The 17,685-nt window shown below is 39.5% G+C and overlaps 1 protein-coding gene across 1 annotated transcript in view; it reads left to right on the top strand.

Moving 5' to 3' along the window:
* The window catches only part of LOC109034976 (chromobox protein homolog 1), a 52,665-nt gene that overhangs the window by 21,922 nt on the left and 13,058 nt on the right, over positions 1–17,685 (top strand). The window contains exons 2-3 of the mRNA XM_072306490.1: positions 2,340–2,392; positions 9,315–9,453. Of these exons, the coding sequence (XP_072162591.1) occupies positions 2,383–2,392; positions 9,315–9,453 (149 nt within the window). The 5' untranslated portion in view covers positions 2,340–2,382. The remainder of the gene's footprint in view (positions 1–2,339; positions 2,393–9,314; positions 9,454–17,685) is intronic.

The raw sequence follows: 17,685 nt of genomic DNA, 5'->3' as shown, positions 1-17,685 counted from the left end.
GGTCATTTTGAACTTTAACCGGCGGCCATTTTGGAAATTTCGGTTTTTTGGAAAATCTAACGTCAAATTCGTTTTTCTCGTGTCAAAATACCCTTACATACCGATCTTCTCGCAAATCCATCGACAAATAACCGGTGTGAATTTTCGGCCGTTTTGAACCTTAACCGGCCGCCATTTTGAAACGGTTTGAGATATTGACTTCGGGTTTGCGCGAAAAGTTTTCTTTTTTTATGCTCTTTCGAACGAGCCATCACAAAGGAGGTCTTCCCATTTAAAAATTAAAAGTTGGGGGCCGTTGCCTCCCCAAGAGGGGCCCCCCTGAAAATTTTAGGGGGGCCAAAAAGTAGCTCCCTTTGACCTAGGAATATCCCTCAAATTTCAAATCTTTACCTCAATTAGGTAAAAAGTTAGAGGGGGTGGAAGGGACTTTTGGATCACCCTGTATACTAAGGGGGTATGCCCCCTGGCCGCTACGCGGCCCAACCCCCTGAAGGCGTTCCGCGCCATCAAGCCGCGTGCATCGCGGCCCTTTTTTGTCGCCGCAGCTGTAATATAATTCATATTTTTATGATAAAATTTATCGAACAAATCTCGTCAAAAGTTTCATAACGGAAGTAGTAAGAGCCTAACAAACTATCGATGCTGTCTAATTTTTCTTTATTTTCTTTTTTCTTTTTCTCAATTTTAATTTTTTTTTAAAATTTTCTTTCGTTTCCGATTTTTATCTTCGCGTCTTTCTCTTACAGCTTCTTTTCAAAGTTGGTTTATTCCCCCCCCCCCTCCCCCCCCCCCCCCCAAAAAAAAAATACGGTATATGAGGTGTATTTTCCTTTCTAAAACGAAATAATTTTTGTTTTTGATAAAAAAGAAGAAAAAATTTGGAGTCAACAGGATTCGTTTCGCAAAGATTGAATAATGAATCATTGCAGAAGAACAACGCATGATGATTTTCAGGTCGTAATAAACAAGTAATGATGTCGGCACTCGAACCCACAATACGAAATGACAAGGTGCTGTACGTGACGCCTTAGACGACTCGGCCACCGACCTGCTATAACTGCACTGAGTGAATCTTGGGATGATACAGTAGAGGGAATGCGCAGGCTACACAGCCACTGCGCAACCTTCTGCGTGTAGCCGTAGCACGTGAGGAACATTCTGTATATTCGCTCACTTTCATAACTTGATTGTAAAAAAAAAACCTGGGTCCTATTTCCAAAATCTGATTAGAGCGGGCTCATCTAGGGCTTATCACCTGTCGATAACCGCAAAATCATGGAAATTGGCCTGGTAGAGCGCTCAAACGAACTATGACAAAAAACATAAATTTACATTGTTTAGATAGGAAAATTCACAACTTTTCCACGTAATACAAAAAAACGTGGGTCATATTTTGAAAATCTGAATAGAGCGGGCTCATCTACAGACAATTGCCCGTCGATCAACGCAAAAATCATGAAAATCGGCCCGGTAAAATGCTGAAACCAAGCGTTACAAGTTATGCAAAATTAGAAGGTTTCGGAGCTGATATTATAGATTACCTCTAAAGGTTAAGTCGAGGCTTTTTAGGTAGGACGATATATGTATTCACGATTAATTTTAAAGCTGCGCATCGTTGAGATTAAACAATAATACGCGGTCTGTTCGTCGGTAACACCGTAACTGTCCGCGTCCCGGGGCAGGTAGCGCAGCGCGCAGATCTACCTCAGAACGGCCGGCTCACCGTCCGGCGATGGTTTTTCCCGTTTCGCGCCTTAAATATCGATCCCACAGAAAAATTCATAAAAATCAATTTTGTTCCAAATAAAATTTCCCATCGTCCTGCAGTAAAAATAATACGCTAACATAAACTGTTAAGTAGTTATTCAAAATTCGGGGGCCCCCTCCCTCCCCCCGCGCTCCAGGGGCTCAGATTTTTGGAGTCTATGTCTAAATCGAATATCTCTAGGGTAGAGATGAATCCTTGAAAATTTCATACTGTCTTCCAGAAGTGCACGATTGTTACGCTTATCGGCCCCACTATATTTGGTGCCACAAAGGTGTTAGAGCCTACTCCCCGCACGATGAGAGAAATGCTAATTTCTGATCATCCTTGAAGCCTCACCACTCCATAAGATTTTAATCATGAAGAGCACTCATAATGAGTTTTCTGTCCAAATATAGAATTTTTATATCTGGTAAAGTGTTTGAAGTAAATTTTTACCATAAATACATGCATTCAGATGGCACCACCTATCCAAAATGTATGCCATCAATGAGAAAATAACTCGCAGTATTACTCCTTACTATGGGAAAAAGCCCAACAAATTCAATAACTGAACCGTTTATTTTTTTTCCAGATTTCTCAAGATACCAGCCCTACTAGAGCAAACCCAAGATAACATGTCAAGAGGTATCCTCACTTTCTATTTTTTACGTTCCCTCTAATTTTTCTTTCCATCGCACAAATATTTTATGTAAATCATGCTGAAAGTATGAAAGCATGTTAATAGGTATGGTTGCTGAGTCACTAGGCAGTATTAGCCCTCGAGGGGTGTTTCAATTAAGCTGCTAACAACAGAATATTCCCCAGCGGGCCGATTATTGAAATGTCATCGACTCTATGTTGCCGCGTATGACAAGACATAGCCCTATCTCAACCGTGCAATATATCGCAATTCGATGTCTTATAAGGCTGGTTTAAATTTCAATAATCGGCCCGCAGAAGTTGGAAAGATTCCGAAGAATGTTCTAAAGCCATCACTCCTTCAATCCATTTTTGAGAATATTATGTAAAATGCTCCTGTAGCATTTCCAGACTTTGCTTAGTAGAGAATGGATTAGTGTCACATCAACCGGAATGTTTTAATCATCAGTTAGCCCATTGTTTACCCTTATAATTTATGTTGCACTATGCAATTTTTGGATGTGACAAGTCTCCATTCTTTTCTTTCCTCAGCCCCAGGAATATTCTTTGAATACTTCTATTTTACCCATTTTCAAAAATATTTCGATGGCGACATTCCAGAAATTCGTATCTCGGCGCGCGGCAATCCAAACTTGCCGTCATACTTAGAATTTCCTACATGGAAAACTACTGAACGTCATTTTTTGAAAATTTCAGTGATTTTTTCCCCCCTTTCAAAGAATATTCTGTGAAAACTTCAAGCCATGATGTTGGTTCAGTTTCCTTTTAAAAAATAAAATGGAAGGGGAGATTTCAGAAAGCTGCAACAGAGGTACGCATTTTTGCAGTTTCACTGTAAATTTGCAAGAATGTTCAAAGAACTAAACTTGTGAGATGAAAAGTGTATCTTTGTATACTCTATCCATCTCTTTTCGTCCAATGGTCCTAGATCAGACGATGCGTACTTTGGACCGTCTAATACAGAAAAACATCAATATAAGATCCAGCCAGAAAATACAAAGGTTTTCGTGCGTACCCAATGAAGTTGTAAGATCTACTGGTTTTAACGTTATCTGATAAATGTTCCTAAGAACAGTCAAGACTTAACTTTCTACATTGGTTCCACTACATGTTTCTAAAAATTTGAGGAACATAATCATTATCGATTTTTTTTGGAAACTGTATTTCCATGTCTTCAGGACATTCTCGTTGGTTTCGCGACAGCCTTTAGTCCTTTAAAAAAAATAAAAAGAAAAAAAAAGAAAAAAAAATTCAAGGCTGCCTATCTAAGAAGTTAATTAGAAGAAGTTAAGAAGTTAATTTAGTGAAGTCAGGAAATTGATCCTTAAACTCTTTAAAAGAAGTTGACGTGATGATAAACAGAGCTGTCATAAACCTCTGCAGAAAGGAAGGTCCAAGTGAAAATCCCTAAAATGAGCTTTGTCAAAAGTAGCTCAAATTTTTCTCATGACGGAAGTTGCTGTCTGCTAAGCAGAAGATGAGAGGAGGAAACTGCTTACGTCAGATTTTTCAAATGATCAAATGACCAGCTGATCCTATACCGGAGTAAGAACCAGATTGAAGACTGTCAGATTCTAAACCCTATGGGAGCAGCACGGTGTGCACCCACATGTAAGAATGAGAAACAAAACACGAGAAAGGAGATTCATAAACTTCAATCAAAATCGTGCATAAAGAGCAAGTCCAAACATTGAAAGCTCTTACTCACTTGAGACAGGAAATGGAATTATTCTTTCAAAATGTGCTTCATTTTTTCTTCACCCTTAAGTTGGACAGCTTTATGCAATAAGGAACTAGGGTCAAATTTTCGATTTTTTTTTTTATGATGAATTCCGTATCAGGAGGGTATTTACTTACTATTGAGAAAAAGAAAATCCTCAAAAACAATTTTTATCCCGCTTCAGCGACCCCGCAAAAATTTGCCGTCGCAGGATCACGCGAAGTTCATTTTGCAATTGGGACCTATACTATCGTTCCCTATTGCGTAATGCGAAACTCGGATTTCCCATTTTGCAATTCGGAACTATAGACAGGACGGCATAATGCTTTCTCGGCATTCTCGGCTCCTGTTCGACCGATCTTGCTGATTTTTGATACCGGGGGGTATTTATGGACGGGAAACTCGAATTTCTGGTCAAATTTTGAAAATTCAGAAATCCAAGATGGCGGATGTGGCCTAAAATGCTATCTCGGCTCCTGTTCGATGGATCTTGCTGATTTTCGGTACCGGGGGGTATTTTTCGACGGGAAACTCGAATTTCTGGTCAAATTTTGAAAATTCAAAAATCCAAGATGGCGGATGTGGCCTAAAATGCTATCTCGGCTCCTGTTCGATGGATCTTGCTGATTTTTCGTAACCGGGGGTAGTTTTCGACGGGAAACTCGAATTTCTGGTCAAATTTTGAAAATTCAAAAATCCAAGATGGCGGATGTGGCCTAAAATGCTATCTCGGCTCCAGTTCGATGGATCTTGCTGATTTTTCGTAACCGGGGGTATTTTTCGAAGGGGAAACTTGAATTTCTGGTCAAATTTTGAAAATCCAAAAATCCAAGATGGCGGATGTGGCCTAAAATGCTATCCCGGCTCTTGTTTGATCGATCTTGCTGATTTTTGGTACCAGGAGGTACCGTAATAGCACACCTAGTCTTAGAGATGTTTTTAAAACGTGTCAATGACACCAAGCCTCATTTCTGAAATGTTTCACGTGATACTTTAAAAACCCGAATGAAGTGTCAAACACGAAGCCACTCTGTGTTCAACACATTCCCATGTCACCACATTTTATGTGTCTGTGAAACATTTGCAGATTGTGTCACCGAAATGTTTCGAATTCATTTTTTACATATTTCAATGACACAATGGGCAAAGGTCTCCGTTGGCAGTGCATTTTTGACACATTTCTGACACATTTGTAAAACAATGAGCTTTTAACTCAGATTTTCCTCTGATTTTCTAGATGTTCATGACACATTTTCGGTATAATCACTACAGTCCATGTAGTGTTAAACACGAGCCCACCCTGTGTTGAATACATCCGCATGTCACTACTTCTTAACCGTAAAAAAATTTTCAGACATCTGTTTTAGCAAACGTCGTGGAGGCATTATAGCTATCAAATCAAGTGCCTGGGCGGCCTGATTACAGACTATTCCTAAGGAGAGTATGGAACTATGGGTTCACTCCATCAGTATTTAACTATCAGAGGGATTAGGACGTCCTCGCTTTAGAAAAGTATACGCAAAGCATGATGTACGGTTTCAATATTTTAGATAATCCATAACTTACAAGCTCTAATGGAGATAAATGCGATGCATACCAAGAATTTAAAACTATTTTTAACACTGCACAATTAAATAGCCAAAAAGTAAACCTTGAGACAAAAAAATGAACCAAAATTTGGTAAAATTGGAAAATGAAACGTCAACGCTCCCTGGTGGGTTCAGTTTGATCTAAGAAAATTTTTAGAAAGGTCTGAGAAATGTTTTCAACTTGTGCTCACCAGGTTTTAATGACAATTAAGGCACTGTTTTGTTCAACTGATATATTCCTGACACATTTCTGAAATAAATTTTTTTACCCTTATGCGTTTAAATTAATTTTATAAATGGTTATGACGTACGATCTCCGCGGATCAATTAAATGAGAGTGATACGAGTATTTCAACTGGAGAGCAATGAGGGAAATCCGTACACGAAAATCTGAGGGCGTTTCAAATACCATTCCGTCACGTTTCATACATAGATTCAACACATAGCTGTACCTTATCAGATTAAAAATACGAAATATCTGCCAGTTGTTTCTGAAACATGTTTTTGAAGGATCTTGGAAACGTTGCTAAATTGTGTCAGAAATATGTCAGGTTTATTTCTCAGAAACTTCGAACTTCCAAGAATTTCTGCAGCAACGTTTTAAATATGTTTTAGAAATGTTTCCAAAATATTTAGTTGATCTCCTTTCCCAACATATCGTACACAAATCTAATATGAATCTGTGCCTGGGTCGTTAAAAAAGAAATTGACACAGTTACAAATTTTTTCCGATAGATGTCAATAAAGGTTCATTGATTTTCATATAAATTGTGGCAGAATGTTCCGTAAATATGTTTCAATCATAGGCTTAGCTGTGGCAATGGTTTTGAAATGTTTTTGAAACCTTTCTGATATAGTTTATTGAACGGACTGCAATATATTGACAACACATAGCTGACACAATTCTTACACTTTTTTTGGGTGGGTTATTTATGCCTTTTTGAAATAAGTTTGAAACGTTTCCAACTTATTTTTAAAAAAGTTTGAATGACCGCAATTAGAAACATTTTCGATTTGTTTTCAATACGTTTCAAAGACACGGCCAACTTGCCCATTTCATGTATTCGTTTTGAAAATTTGTTGGAAACATATGTCAATGACTGATCCGAGATTGACATAATTTGAAACATTTTAAAAACATTCCATTGTGTAACTGTGCTATTAGGGATTTTGGACGGGAAACTCGAATTTCTGGTCGAATTTTGAAAATTTGAAAATCCAAGATGGCGGATGTGGCCTAAAATGCTATCTCGGGCTGCTCGACCTATCGTGGTGAATCTTGGTTGTATAGGGGGTATTTTTGGCCGGGAAACTCAAATTCCTAGCCGAGTTTCGAAAAATTGAAATTTTTCCAATTTTGACATTGAGCTTGTTCAGTGATTTTTGATTTTTGCGTTTTTTGAAGTATTTACTACGCATAAGCTACAATAATTTTCTCCGATATTTTTCGCATTTCAATCCACGAAAAACAAGTTTGAGGTTGCGTCTTCTGAGCTCCCCTTTAAACGTGTGTCCGAGGAATGAAAGATCCCCCAGGGGATACTTACTCAAGTAAGGTCATTTTCGGCCACATCCACCATCTTGGATTTTCGAATTTTCAAAATTCGATCAGAAATTCGAGTTTCCCATCCAAAAATACTACCTGGTACCAAGATTCACCGCGATAGATGGAGCACGAGCCGGGATAGCATTTTAGGCCACATCCGCCATCTTGGATTTTTAAATGTTCAAAATTTGACCAAAAATTCAAGTTTCCCTTCGAAAAATACCCCCGGTTACGAAAAATCAGCAAGATCCATCGAACTGGAGCCGAGATAGCATTTTAGGCCACATCCGCCATCTTGGATTTTTGAATTTTCAAAATTTGACCAGAAATTCGAGTTTCCCGTCCATAAATACCCCCTGACCCCGAAAATCAGCATGATCGATCGAACAGGAGCCGAGATATCATTTTAGGCCACATCCGCCATCTTGGATTTTTGAATTTTCAAAATTTGACCAGAAATTCGAGTTTCCCGTCCATAAATACCCCCTGACCCCGAAAATCAGCATGATCGATCGAACAGGAGCCGAGATAGCATTAGAGGCCACATCCTTAATCTTGGATTTTCGAATTTTCAAAATTTCACGATTCACGGGTTTGTTGACGTATTCAAGGGTTTATCGATCAATTCACGGATTTTTCGAAAGAATCACGGGGTTGTCAATCGATTCACGGATTTGCGGATCGATTCGCTGGTTTTTGATCGATTCACGGTCGTCAATCGAATCAGTGTCGATCAAATCACGTCAATCGGTTCATGTTCTAACTTTTCGATCAATTCATGTCGGTCATGTCGGAATCATAACATCGGTTTTTAAATAATTTGTCGATCAAGTCGGTGCCGATCGATTCATGCTTTCATTTTTTGATCGATTCATGTCAATCAAATCTATAAACCCTCCCGTCCAAATTGCATGTTAATATTTGCCACCATTCTCGAAATATTAGCAAGTCGGTAGGTATCCATATTTTTGGCACACCCTGTTTTTTGTAGAATATCTTTCCGCAGGGACAATGCACCTCCCCCCTTCCTCGTATGATGGAAGGAAGGGGTGTTTTCTCTGTTGGGGTTAACCCTCCAGTTTGTAATAGTGACACCAGGGTCGTCTCTCTTATGCAGTCAGTGCTAAAACAATCTATAGTTCCTAATTGCAAAATGAGCTTCCCCGGATTCTTCATTTTGCAATAAGGAACTATAGCCTTTTTTGTAATTATTGGCAACAGTGTGATGTTTTTGACGAATCTGTCAACACAGGGTGTTAACGGAACTCCATAGCTATAAAATGAACCATCAAACCGCAACATTGATCGTTTTGATGAAAAACGCCAATGGTTTTTGCAAAAGTTGCTCTCCTGAAAACCTACCGTTCTGCCTATAGTTCCGAATTGCAAAATGCTATCCAGTTAGTACTTTAACTTCTTGCACTGTTGTCCTTTCTGACAAGCATATTAATATGCGCGCTGGCCATTACTTTAAGTTCATCATCAATTAACTTCGCTTGTTGGTCCTCTCTTTTCAACAGTCTTAACTGATGAAAGTGGAATAAAGAGGAAAGTCAAATATCTGGGAAGCACTACACATGCGCAAAAAGCTAATTACGCTGAGCGAAATAAAGAATGAAAATTTAGTGGCTGTAAACCCTCCTCCCCCCCCCCCCCCGGATTTGATATCATGATTCCATTGCTGGGACTAACAACTTTGCAAGCGGTCAGAGCCTAAAGCTGAGAATGAGAAAACGTGTTGAAATTATATCTCTATTTTAATGTTCTTCTGAACGAGTTTTCACACTTTGACAAGCTCTTCCCTAAAATGGGAACACACTCTTCGGCTAGCAACAGCAGAGCAATGAGGAATCACCACAGAAGAGAAAAACTTTTTTCGACCTTCAACTATTTTTATCTTTTATATTGCACTGTAACTGAAGCTAAATTTTTCCGTGAACTTTTGGAGCCATGTGCTTCTGATTTATTGGCCCTGCAGAAAAATCAAGAGCCAAGAAGTGCCTCACTTTTGTTCTTATTTCAAGGAGACTTTTCTGTCTATCTTATTTACAGAAAATCGTAAGACAAAAGACAAAGATGACAACTCGTCCGTTGATGGTGAAGAAGAAGAATTCAGTGTTGAAAAAGTTTTGGACCGAAGAATGCGTGGTGGGAAAGTTGAATACCTCCTAAAGTGGAAAGGCTACTCAGAGTAAGGCACTTTTCTTTATATTACCTATTTTATGTTGCTGCACCGTAAGTAAAGTCCCTAGTCTTCGAAATTGTGAAATCTTTTTTACTCAGGTAAACTTAGGAGTTGAAAAGTAGTTTAAAATACAGGGTGTCCCAAAAGTCCCTTCCACCCCCTCTAAAATTTTACCTAATTAATATTTTGAAACAAAACTTTGGGGATGTTCATTGATTGATGTTAGCTACTTTTGGAGCTCTCCGTGGGGAGGGGCTGCGGACCCCAACCTTTTTTTTCCAAATAGCAATTTGTGACACATCAATCGAAAGCAATTTGTGACACATCAATCGAAAGAAGACAAAAAAAGAAAATTTTTGGCGCAAACCGCAAGTCGAAATCTTAATTTTTTACAAAATGGCGGCCGGTCAAAGTTCAAACTAATGGAAATTTGACAGCTCCTTTTTTTGACAGATTGGGACGAAAAGTGGGTTACGCCGGTTTTTTGGGACGAGAAAAACGATTCCGGCATTAGTTTTCTAGACAATGGACATCCTATCCTCAAAATGGTGGTGGTCAACATGGCGACCTGGAGCGGTAAGGGAATCGTTTATTTATCGTCTGTTTATCGGTGGATTTGCATGAAACTCTGTATGAGGGGGGTATTTCGGCATGAGAAAAACGAATCTTTCATTGGATTCTTGAAATTCTGAATAACATCAAAATGGCGCCGGAAAAATGGCGGAAACTTGGAATTACAGACGTTTACGGTTGGATTCGCATCAAACTCGGAGTTTCGTTGGTTTCTGGTTCATCAAGAATGACTCTCTTACTTTAAATTTTTGAAATGTTGCAAACTTTCAAAATTGCGGCTGAGTTCAATACTAAGCCAACCGTACACGTCTGTAATTCCATGTTTCCGCCATTTTTCCGGCGCCATTTTGAAGTTATTCAGAATTTCCAAAATCCCATGAAAGATTCATTTTTCTTTTTGCCGCAATCAGACGCTGAATTTAGCAGCTGAATGTGGAAGTCAACAGTCATCGCCCAACGGCTGAAATTTAGCAAATCCGAGTTATTTTCATCCAGATGTGTATTAAATCTACTCGAATTGTTCAGACAAATTCAAAATTGGTCCGATGGTTGCTGAGAATCGTTGCTGAATTTTGCGCGTCACGCGCAAAATTCAGGCATCGGGCCGATGACTTCCACATTCAAGCCACATTCAGCTCTCACATTCAGCGTGTGATTGCGGTGTCAGCCGAAATACCCCCTAATTCAGAGTTTCATTCAAATCCACCGATAAACAGCCTAAATATTCCCTCACCGCTCCAAGTCGCCATTTTGACCGCCACCATTTTGAGAAGGACAGGATGTCCATTGTCTGGAAAACTAATGCCAGAATCGTATTTCATGCAAAGTGTACTAGCAGGATCGTTCCTCCGACTTCCCACGCGACCCTCGCCCCTCGCACCGCCGCCCCGGGGCGTCCCACACCCTTGAGGATCGGTCAGCGGACACCTCGTGGCCGGGCCTCCGGTCCCTCCTCGACTCACGGGGTTTCCCGTTCCCACCCTCCGGGGGGTTGTCACGAGCCCTGAGGGTGGTTACGTTTTTTTGGCCGCGCGGGTGTATCCGGTCGGGCCCCGGCACCCTGTTCCTGCGACCGTTATGTTTTTCTGCGCTTCCGGGGGCGCGTATGGCGTCATTTCCGTAACCCTGAGAAATAAAAATATATTTATCGAAAGAAAAAAAAATATTTCTCAAGAAAAAAAAATATATGTAGAAATTATTTTTCACCCGTAGAAATATTCCTGCTACTTCGAATTTTTTTTTTTTTTTTTTTGCTTTGGAGAAATATTTTTTTTTATCTCAGAAAAAAAATTCGCCGTAGAAATATTTTCACCGCTCCTGACAAAAAAAAAATCTCGAGAGAAAAATATATTTCTCAGGAAAAAAATATATCTCTGAAAAAAAATTATTTCTCAGAAAGAAATATATTTCTCAGGAAATAAAATATTTCTCAGAAAAAAAAATATATTTCTGCAGAACGGAGTGTTCACTGCTGCCAGCTTGTGCAGGCCGCTGGAAATGATTTCGTCAAGGAACGTGGGATGTGGATCGATGGGTGGATCGTGGGATGTGGCGCGAAGTGGCGCGAAGAGTTGAATCTTTCGCGGGAAACTTCCGGCCGGACGTAATAATTGCGGAATAAAACGTCCGCGTTTATTCCGGGGAAATTAGGATTTTTTCAGCGATTGCATGTCCATCCGGGCAAATTATTTCCTCATAACCAGTGCGATGAAGCCAAAAGACACCATTACATATTCTTTCAAACAAGGATAACTAGGAAATAAAAAAGAATGAATAGAAAGTTTTGATACATCACGCTTCTCTGCTGATCTTTGTCCGGAATTTGAGTTTTGGCAATAAGGAATAAAGTTGAGAAGTCGCAGAGTTCTTTAAACAATGTCCTGATGGATGAATATATCTTTCTTTTCAAGAAGACTGTCGTAAATGAAGAGAATCTTATAAAACAATTTCTTAAAATCCTTCTTTTCAAGGAATGCAAAGAGTGTCGAACGGAACGTTTAGACATTTGCATTCAGGGTTTCAATTCAGCTGAATTTGCGTTTTTATATTTTTAAATGATTTTTGAAGTCAGCGATGTAAGGAGCCATCTAGCGGTATAGATTCGCGTGTAAAAATGACTGATGCAGAGCAGTAAGCTGTAGTAAAAATGAAAGAACACAAATTCGGCAAAATCGGAACCCTGAATGGTAATGTCTAAACGTTCCGTTCGACACTCAAAAAGTTTCAAAGGATTTAAAAGAAATAAATTTAAATGATTCATTCAGAAAAATTTGCTCTCTCCCAAAAGAAAAGCATTGTTTCCGACTTTTAAAACTTGGGGGGTCAGCAAATTTTGGAATTTCCTTAAACATACGTAAGTATCGACAAAGATAAAGGATTTTAGAGGAATTAAAGGAGCATTTTTTGTTTTGCTTATTCAGAGGAAATGAGGGAGTGGAAACTCCCTGAAGGGCTTTGAGAGGATAGAGGACATCGGCGGCTGGATGTCGCCTAGCACCAAAGAGGGCTATGAAAGCGGCTTTCATGTATGTATCGATAAAACGAAATTAGAATTCAGAATGAAAATTAAAAAGTAGCAAGGCGGCAAAATCTCTCATTTCCCGAAAGGATAAATATTGTAATTTGTAATTTTGTCGTCTTTTGGTGGTACAGGAGGTAGCCAGCTTTAACTTCCGCGCAAAGTTCTGAGTCTTTCTGCTAGTGTGGGCAGAGCCTTCAAAAAAAGAGCGCACAGCACGAGTAAACGAGTATGCATTCGCTAGAATTGTATTTTTTCCTCTTTGCATTCCTTGAAAAGAAGGATTTTCAGAAATTGTTTTATAACATTCTCTTCATTTACGATAGTCTTCTTGAAAAGAAAGATATATTCATCCATCAGGACATTGTTTAAAGAACTCTGCGACTTCTCAACTTTATTCCTTATTGCCAAAACTCAAATTCCGGACAAAGATCAGCAGAGAAGCGTGATGTATCAAAACTTTCTATTCATTCTTTTTTATTTCCTAGTTATCCTTGTTTGAAAGAATATGTAATGGTGTCTTTTGGCTTCATCGCACTGGTTATGAGAAAATAATTTGCCCGGATGGACATGCAATCGCTGAAAAAATCCTAATTTCCCCGGAATAAACGCGGACGTTTTATTCCGCAATTATTACGTCCGGCCGGAAGTTTCCCGCGAAAGATTCAACTCTTCGCGCCACTTCGCGCCACATCCCACGATCCACCCATCGATCCACATCCCACGTTCCTTGTCGAAATCATTTCCAGCGGCCTGCACAAGCTGGCAGCAGTGAACACTCCGTTCTGCAGAAATATATTTTTTTTTCTGAGAAATATTTTATTTCCTGAGAAATATATTTCTTTCTGAGAAATAATTTTTTTTCAGAGATATATTTTTTTCCTGAGAAATATATTTTTCTCTCGAGATTTTTTTTTTGTCAGGAGCGGTGAAAATATTTCTACGGCGAATTTTTTTTCTGAGATAAAAAAAAATATTTCTCCAAAGCAAAAAAAAAAAAAAAAATTCGAAGTAGCAGGAATATTTCTACGGGTGAAAAATAATTTCTACATATATTTTTTTTTCTTGAGAAATATTTTTTTTTCTTTCGATAAATATATTTTTATTTCTCAGGGTTACGGAAATGACGCCATAGGCGCGGTGCCCCTCGTATCGTTTTGTCGGCCGATTCCTTGTAACGCTCATTCGTACCTCTCCGTTCGTCCCCCCGGGCTCAGGGTTCTGTCGGCCGACGTCCGATAAGGTCGGATATCGGGATATGGGGGGGGGGGGCGCAAGGGCCCCTCGAACGTCTCCGGTAAAACCGGTGCTGCTCCCTCCCCGTCGGTCGATGAGGGCCGCGCTATTGCCGTGCGGTTCCGTCCTTCCTTGCGCGTTGGGCTGGCTTCGGCGTCACAGCGGGAGCCCCCCCCCCCCCCCCCCCCCCGAAGACGCCAGGGGCTTCCCCGATTCCTGTGACGACTGCCAAAGCGTGGTCGCCCGGTTGTTGAAGACGGGTTGTTCGTTTCTATGGCTACCGTCTGGAGTGTTCGAATGTTGCGGTGTCACCTTATCTTACCGATCGAGGGGTTCGGTGCGTGTACTTCGTCGGAAAAAGGGAAATTTCGCAACTGCGCACCTTATTTTCTTTGTCATTTTATTTTTCCGTCATTCATCTTAAATATTGGACAAGAGGATTTTTTGTTTGCTTTTTTTTTATACTTCACACCTTGACAAACCCAATAAATCCTTCCCCTTTTTGTAGATAATTCAACTTCATGATAATTTTAAGCCAATACTCTCATCTCCCAATCTTCCAATTTAGAACTTCTTTCACCATTGTTTCAGTACTTCTCAGCACTGGGTAGTTTTATAATTTGAATGGTAGAAAATAGCAAGAAACAAGCAGTGAACTCCTATGTTGATAATGCGTGTCGTTGACTCGTATGTACCAACCTCATGGGTTTTCCTTTACAAAGATTTTAATCTTAAGTATATAGGCAAGCAGCACATGAAGGGAATTCACGATCCAACACTGTGAGGTCAACCATGCACCTCGACAAGACCGTCTATTGTGAACCTAGAAACCCATTGGAATGAGTTTTAAGTTTTTTGATCTGCTTCAAGCAAAAACTTATCAGATTTTTAAGATACAGTTCAGCCAAATCAGGAAAAATTCTGTTGAACTCCTGGATAATTAAGTCGATTTGAAGGTATTCTGGGGCTAAAATAGCCGAGTCACTGGTGGTAAGTCCCGTTATATTATTGGAAAGGTGAAAGAAATTGACTGGATATTAATGAAATTGCATTAAATATGTTTTGATTTTGCTATTTACAGTGTTTTTCTGTGCAAAGAAGTTCAGCCATGCTTTATTCATTTGAGAATTGAAAGTAAGCAACCTACATCCCAAAAATCCCCCGTTTTGCTGTAAAAGTTCGCTGAAACTCTATATACTTGGTTGACGTATTCACTCGTTGACTTTACAAATCAATTTCAGGAGTGCAAATAGTGAAAATCAACATAATTTAGTCATATTGAGTGATTTTAGTTTTTTTGTGTTCTTTATTAATAAATTCAATCCCAAAAAAACATGAATTTTCCGGATGAAATCGAGAAAATCGATAAATGTCGACTCCTTGGCCTAAAAATGAAATTCAACGTGTAAAAATACTTGCGTATTGACATGTTGAACAGTGAACAGAGAAAATTTGTGAACACAGTTAAAAGCCCCTGGCAACATCCATTCAATAAGAAATCGGCACAGATTGGTTAAGATTTTAGCTCCTTTGCACCCCTCCCCTTGCAACTCGGGAACGGTTCTTATACTCATCTTAAACTTTTTCTCAGAGCTTTAGGTCATTTTATACTTTCATTTAAACCTCGGTTCAATGGAAGAATCAGCTGCCCAAAAAGCATGACATTTTTACAGCGCTGGGCGGCTGAAAAGTGAGTGGAATGCAGTTTTTTTGATATTATTGGATGATAAAATTGAAAGACTAAATATATCACCTAGGGACCCAATTATTTCTAATGCATAGTCGTGCGTAAACAAGCAGTTAGCACAGTAGCGTGAAATTATCTCGCCTCTTGGTTTTTTCGCGATATTTCCACAACAATTTGGCCCTTTGTTTTAATTTCAGTGGAACAAATTAGCATCAATGAACCATTGAATAAGTATTTGACATAAAATGAAAATTTGTTCTAAATGTTGATCAACTTCACGGATATTTTGCTAATCCTCTCTGTAAGGCATTATTTGAGCTCGGCACCATCAAGAAAAAATTGATACTTTCAAATCCTGAAAATTACTTATTTTCTCCTTCAGATTCGAAACTATCTCAAAGAATGAAAGTAAAAAGTAATGCAACATCTTCCGTGTACGCAGAATACGAAGATAATTAAGTTCCTTTTGAATAGACTAAGTTTATAAAATCTGCTACTACAAATATGTGCAAATAAAACTCTTTTCGGGCTTAATTTGACATGAATTTTCTGCCAAATTTACGGAGAGTTCAACAATACTTACATACACTAAATATCTTAGACTGGAAAAAAATTCATAGCGCACCAGCGAAACGGTTGCCTGAGAGTTTAAAGGATTCGGTGGTTGTAAATTGCCGATAATTGCCAGCGAGAAACAATGAGCTGCTTGGGCTCCCTCTAGGACTCGTCTATACATTGTGTGTTAGTGTTGCCTTTATTTCACTTTCACTCTTGAATATTTTGATTTCCCAACTGCATTTCTCTCGCGCCAAAAGTATAGAGTTGTGAAAAAGATACAAATAAATCATAAACCATTGCATGAACGGATAAGCGGCGACTAACATGGGCAAAATGAAGGCGGTGTGCTGGACATTTCCCTTTTTGAGAAATACAGACGAAGAAACTATTTGATGAACAAGAAAGTTCCTAAAAAGGGAGAAAATAGCCAATCTGGTTGTTTTCTTCATTTTCTCTCTTTAATGGACTCAAAACATAGCTGTTTGGTACTTATTTGCAATTATCGCCCTTTGAGATTCTGATAAAACTGAAAAATGAAATGGAACCCTTTCTGCTAAATTTATGCTTTATGTCAAAATTTACTAGTTCTCAATATCTTACTTGAAATTTCGAAAGTATAATGAGCAAGGTAGAATATTTTCTAAAGTAAAGAGAACTGGTGGCAATCATTCCACCCAATTACAGTAAAAGTTGCGTTGGTAATAAAATTTTTTCACTCATATAGTCGACGTCAAATCAAATGGGTCCATCAAGATGCTGGATCACACTGGTGGCTAGCTACCGTTGTTGAAACAGTTTTGTAAATTGAAGAGGTGAAAATGTGGAGTTTATAATGACCGAAAGCTCAGAGAAAAATTTCAAGATGAGTGTAGGAGCGGTTTTCGAGTTATTGGGAAGTGGGGGGGGGGGAGCAATGGGACCAAAATCTCATCTAACATTTGTTGTTTTCTTGTTGAATCGATGTTACGATGGGCTTCTGTCTTGTTCAAATACAGGGTGTTTCAGACCACCCGTACCAGTCCTTTTTCTCGGTTGTTTTAGGTCGTACGAAGTCGGGGACCGCGGGGTTGAATAGGGAATCGACCCCAATGAATCCGAATTTCGTGGTCCCGAAACCCCCCCCCCCCACCCCCCTTGGGGGGTTAAGGGGGGGTCACGATGCTAAAAGTCACGGTTCCCGACCGAACTGCGGATAAGTCGCATCAGAATTGAAAAGCACGGAAAATTTCACGTGAAATTGACCCCTAAAAATCAAATATCGGCCCATCTAAGGCCCAAAAAAGACCACCCCCCCCCCTCCATAATTTCTCTTTGATCTCAAAACTGACGTAGATTCTCCAGAAAAAGACGGGTTCCCAGGTAATCGACCCCGAGAAATCCAAATTTCATGGTCTCGAAGCTCCTCTAGTCCCCCTTGGGGAGTAAACGGGGGGCCTAATTTTAACAATCGGGGCTCCTTTCCGAATCGCAAATTGATTGCATCCAAATTGAGGAGCAGAACCCATTTACATCTTAAGTTACCCCCAAGAGTTCAAATTGACCCCCCTTAACGGCAGAAAGTAACTCCCTGAAGAGGAGGGCTTCGCCGCCTCCAAAATTTTCTCAAGATTCCTCTTTGGTCGCAAGATTGACGTCGATTCTCCAGAAAAAGACGGTTTCCCAGGTA

Source organism: Bemisia tabaci, chromosome 1 (assembly GCF_918797505.1).
Source record: "Bemisia tabaci chromosome 1, PGI_BMITA_v3".
In the NCBI taxonomy this organism is placed as follows: Eukaryota; Metazoa; Arthropoda; class Insecta; order Hemiptera; family Aleyrodidae; genus Bemisia; species Bemisia tabaci.
The sequence above is the reverse complement of the archived record's forward strand: the minus strand, read 5'-3'. Positions and strand labels throughout refer to the sequence as shown.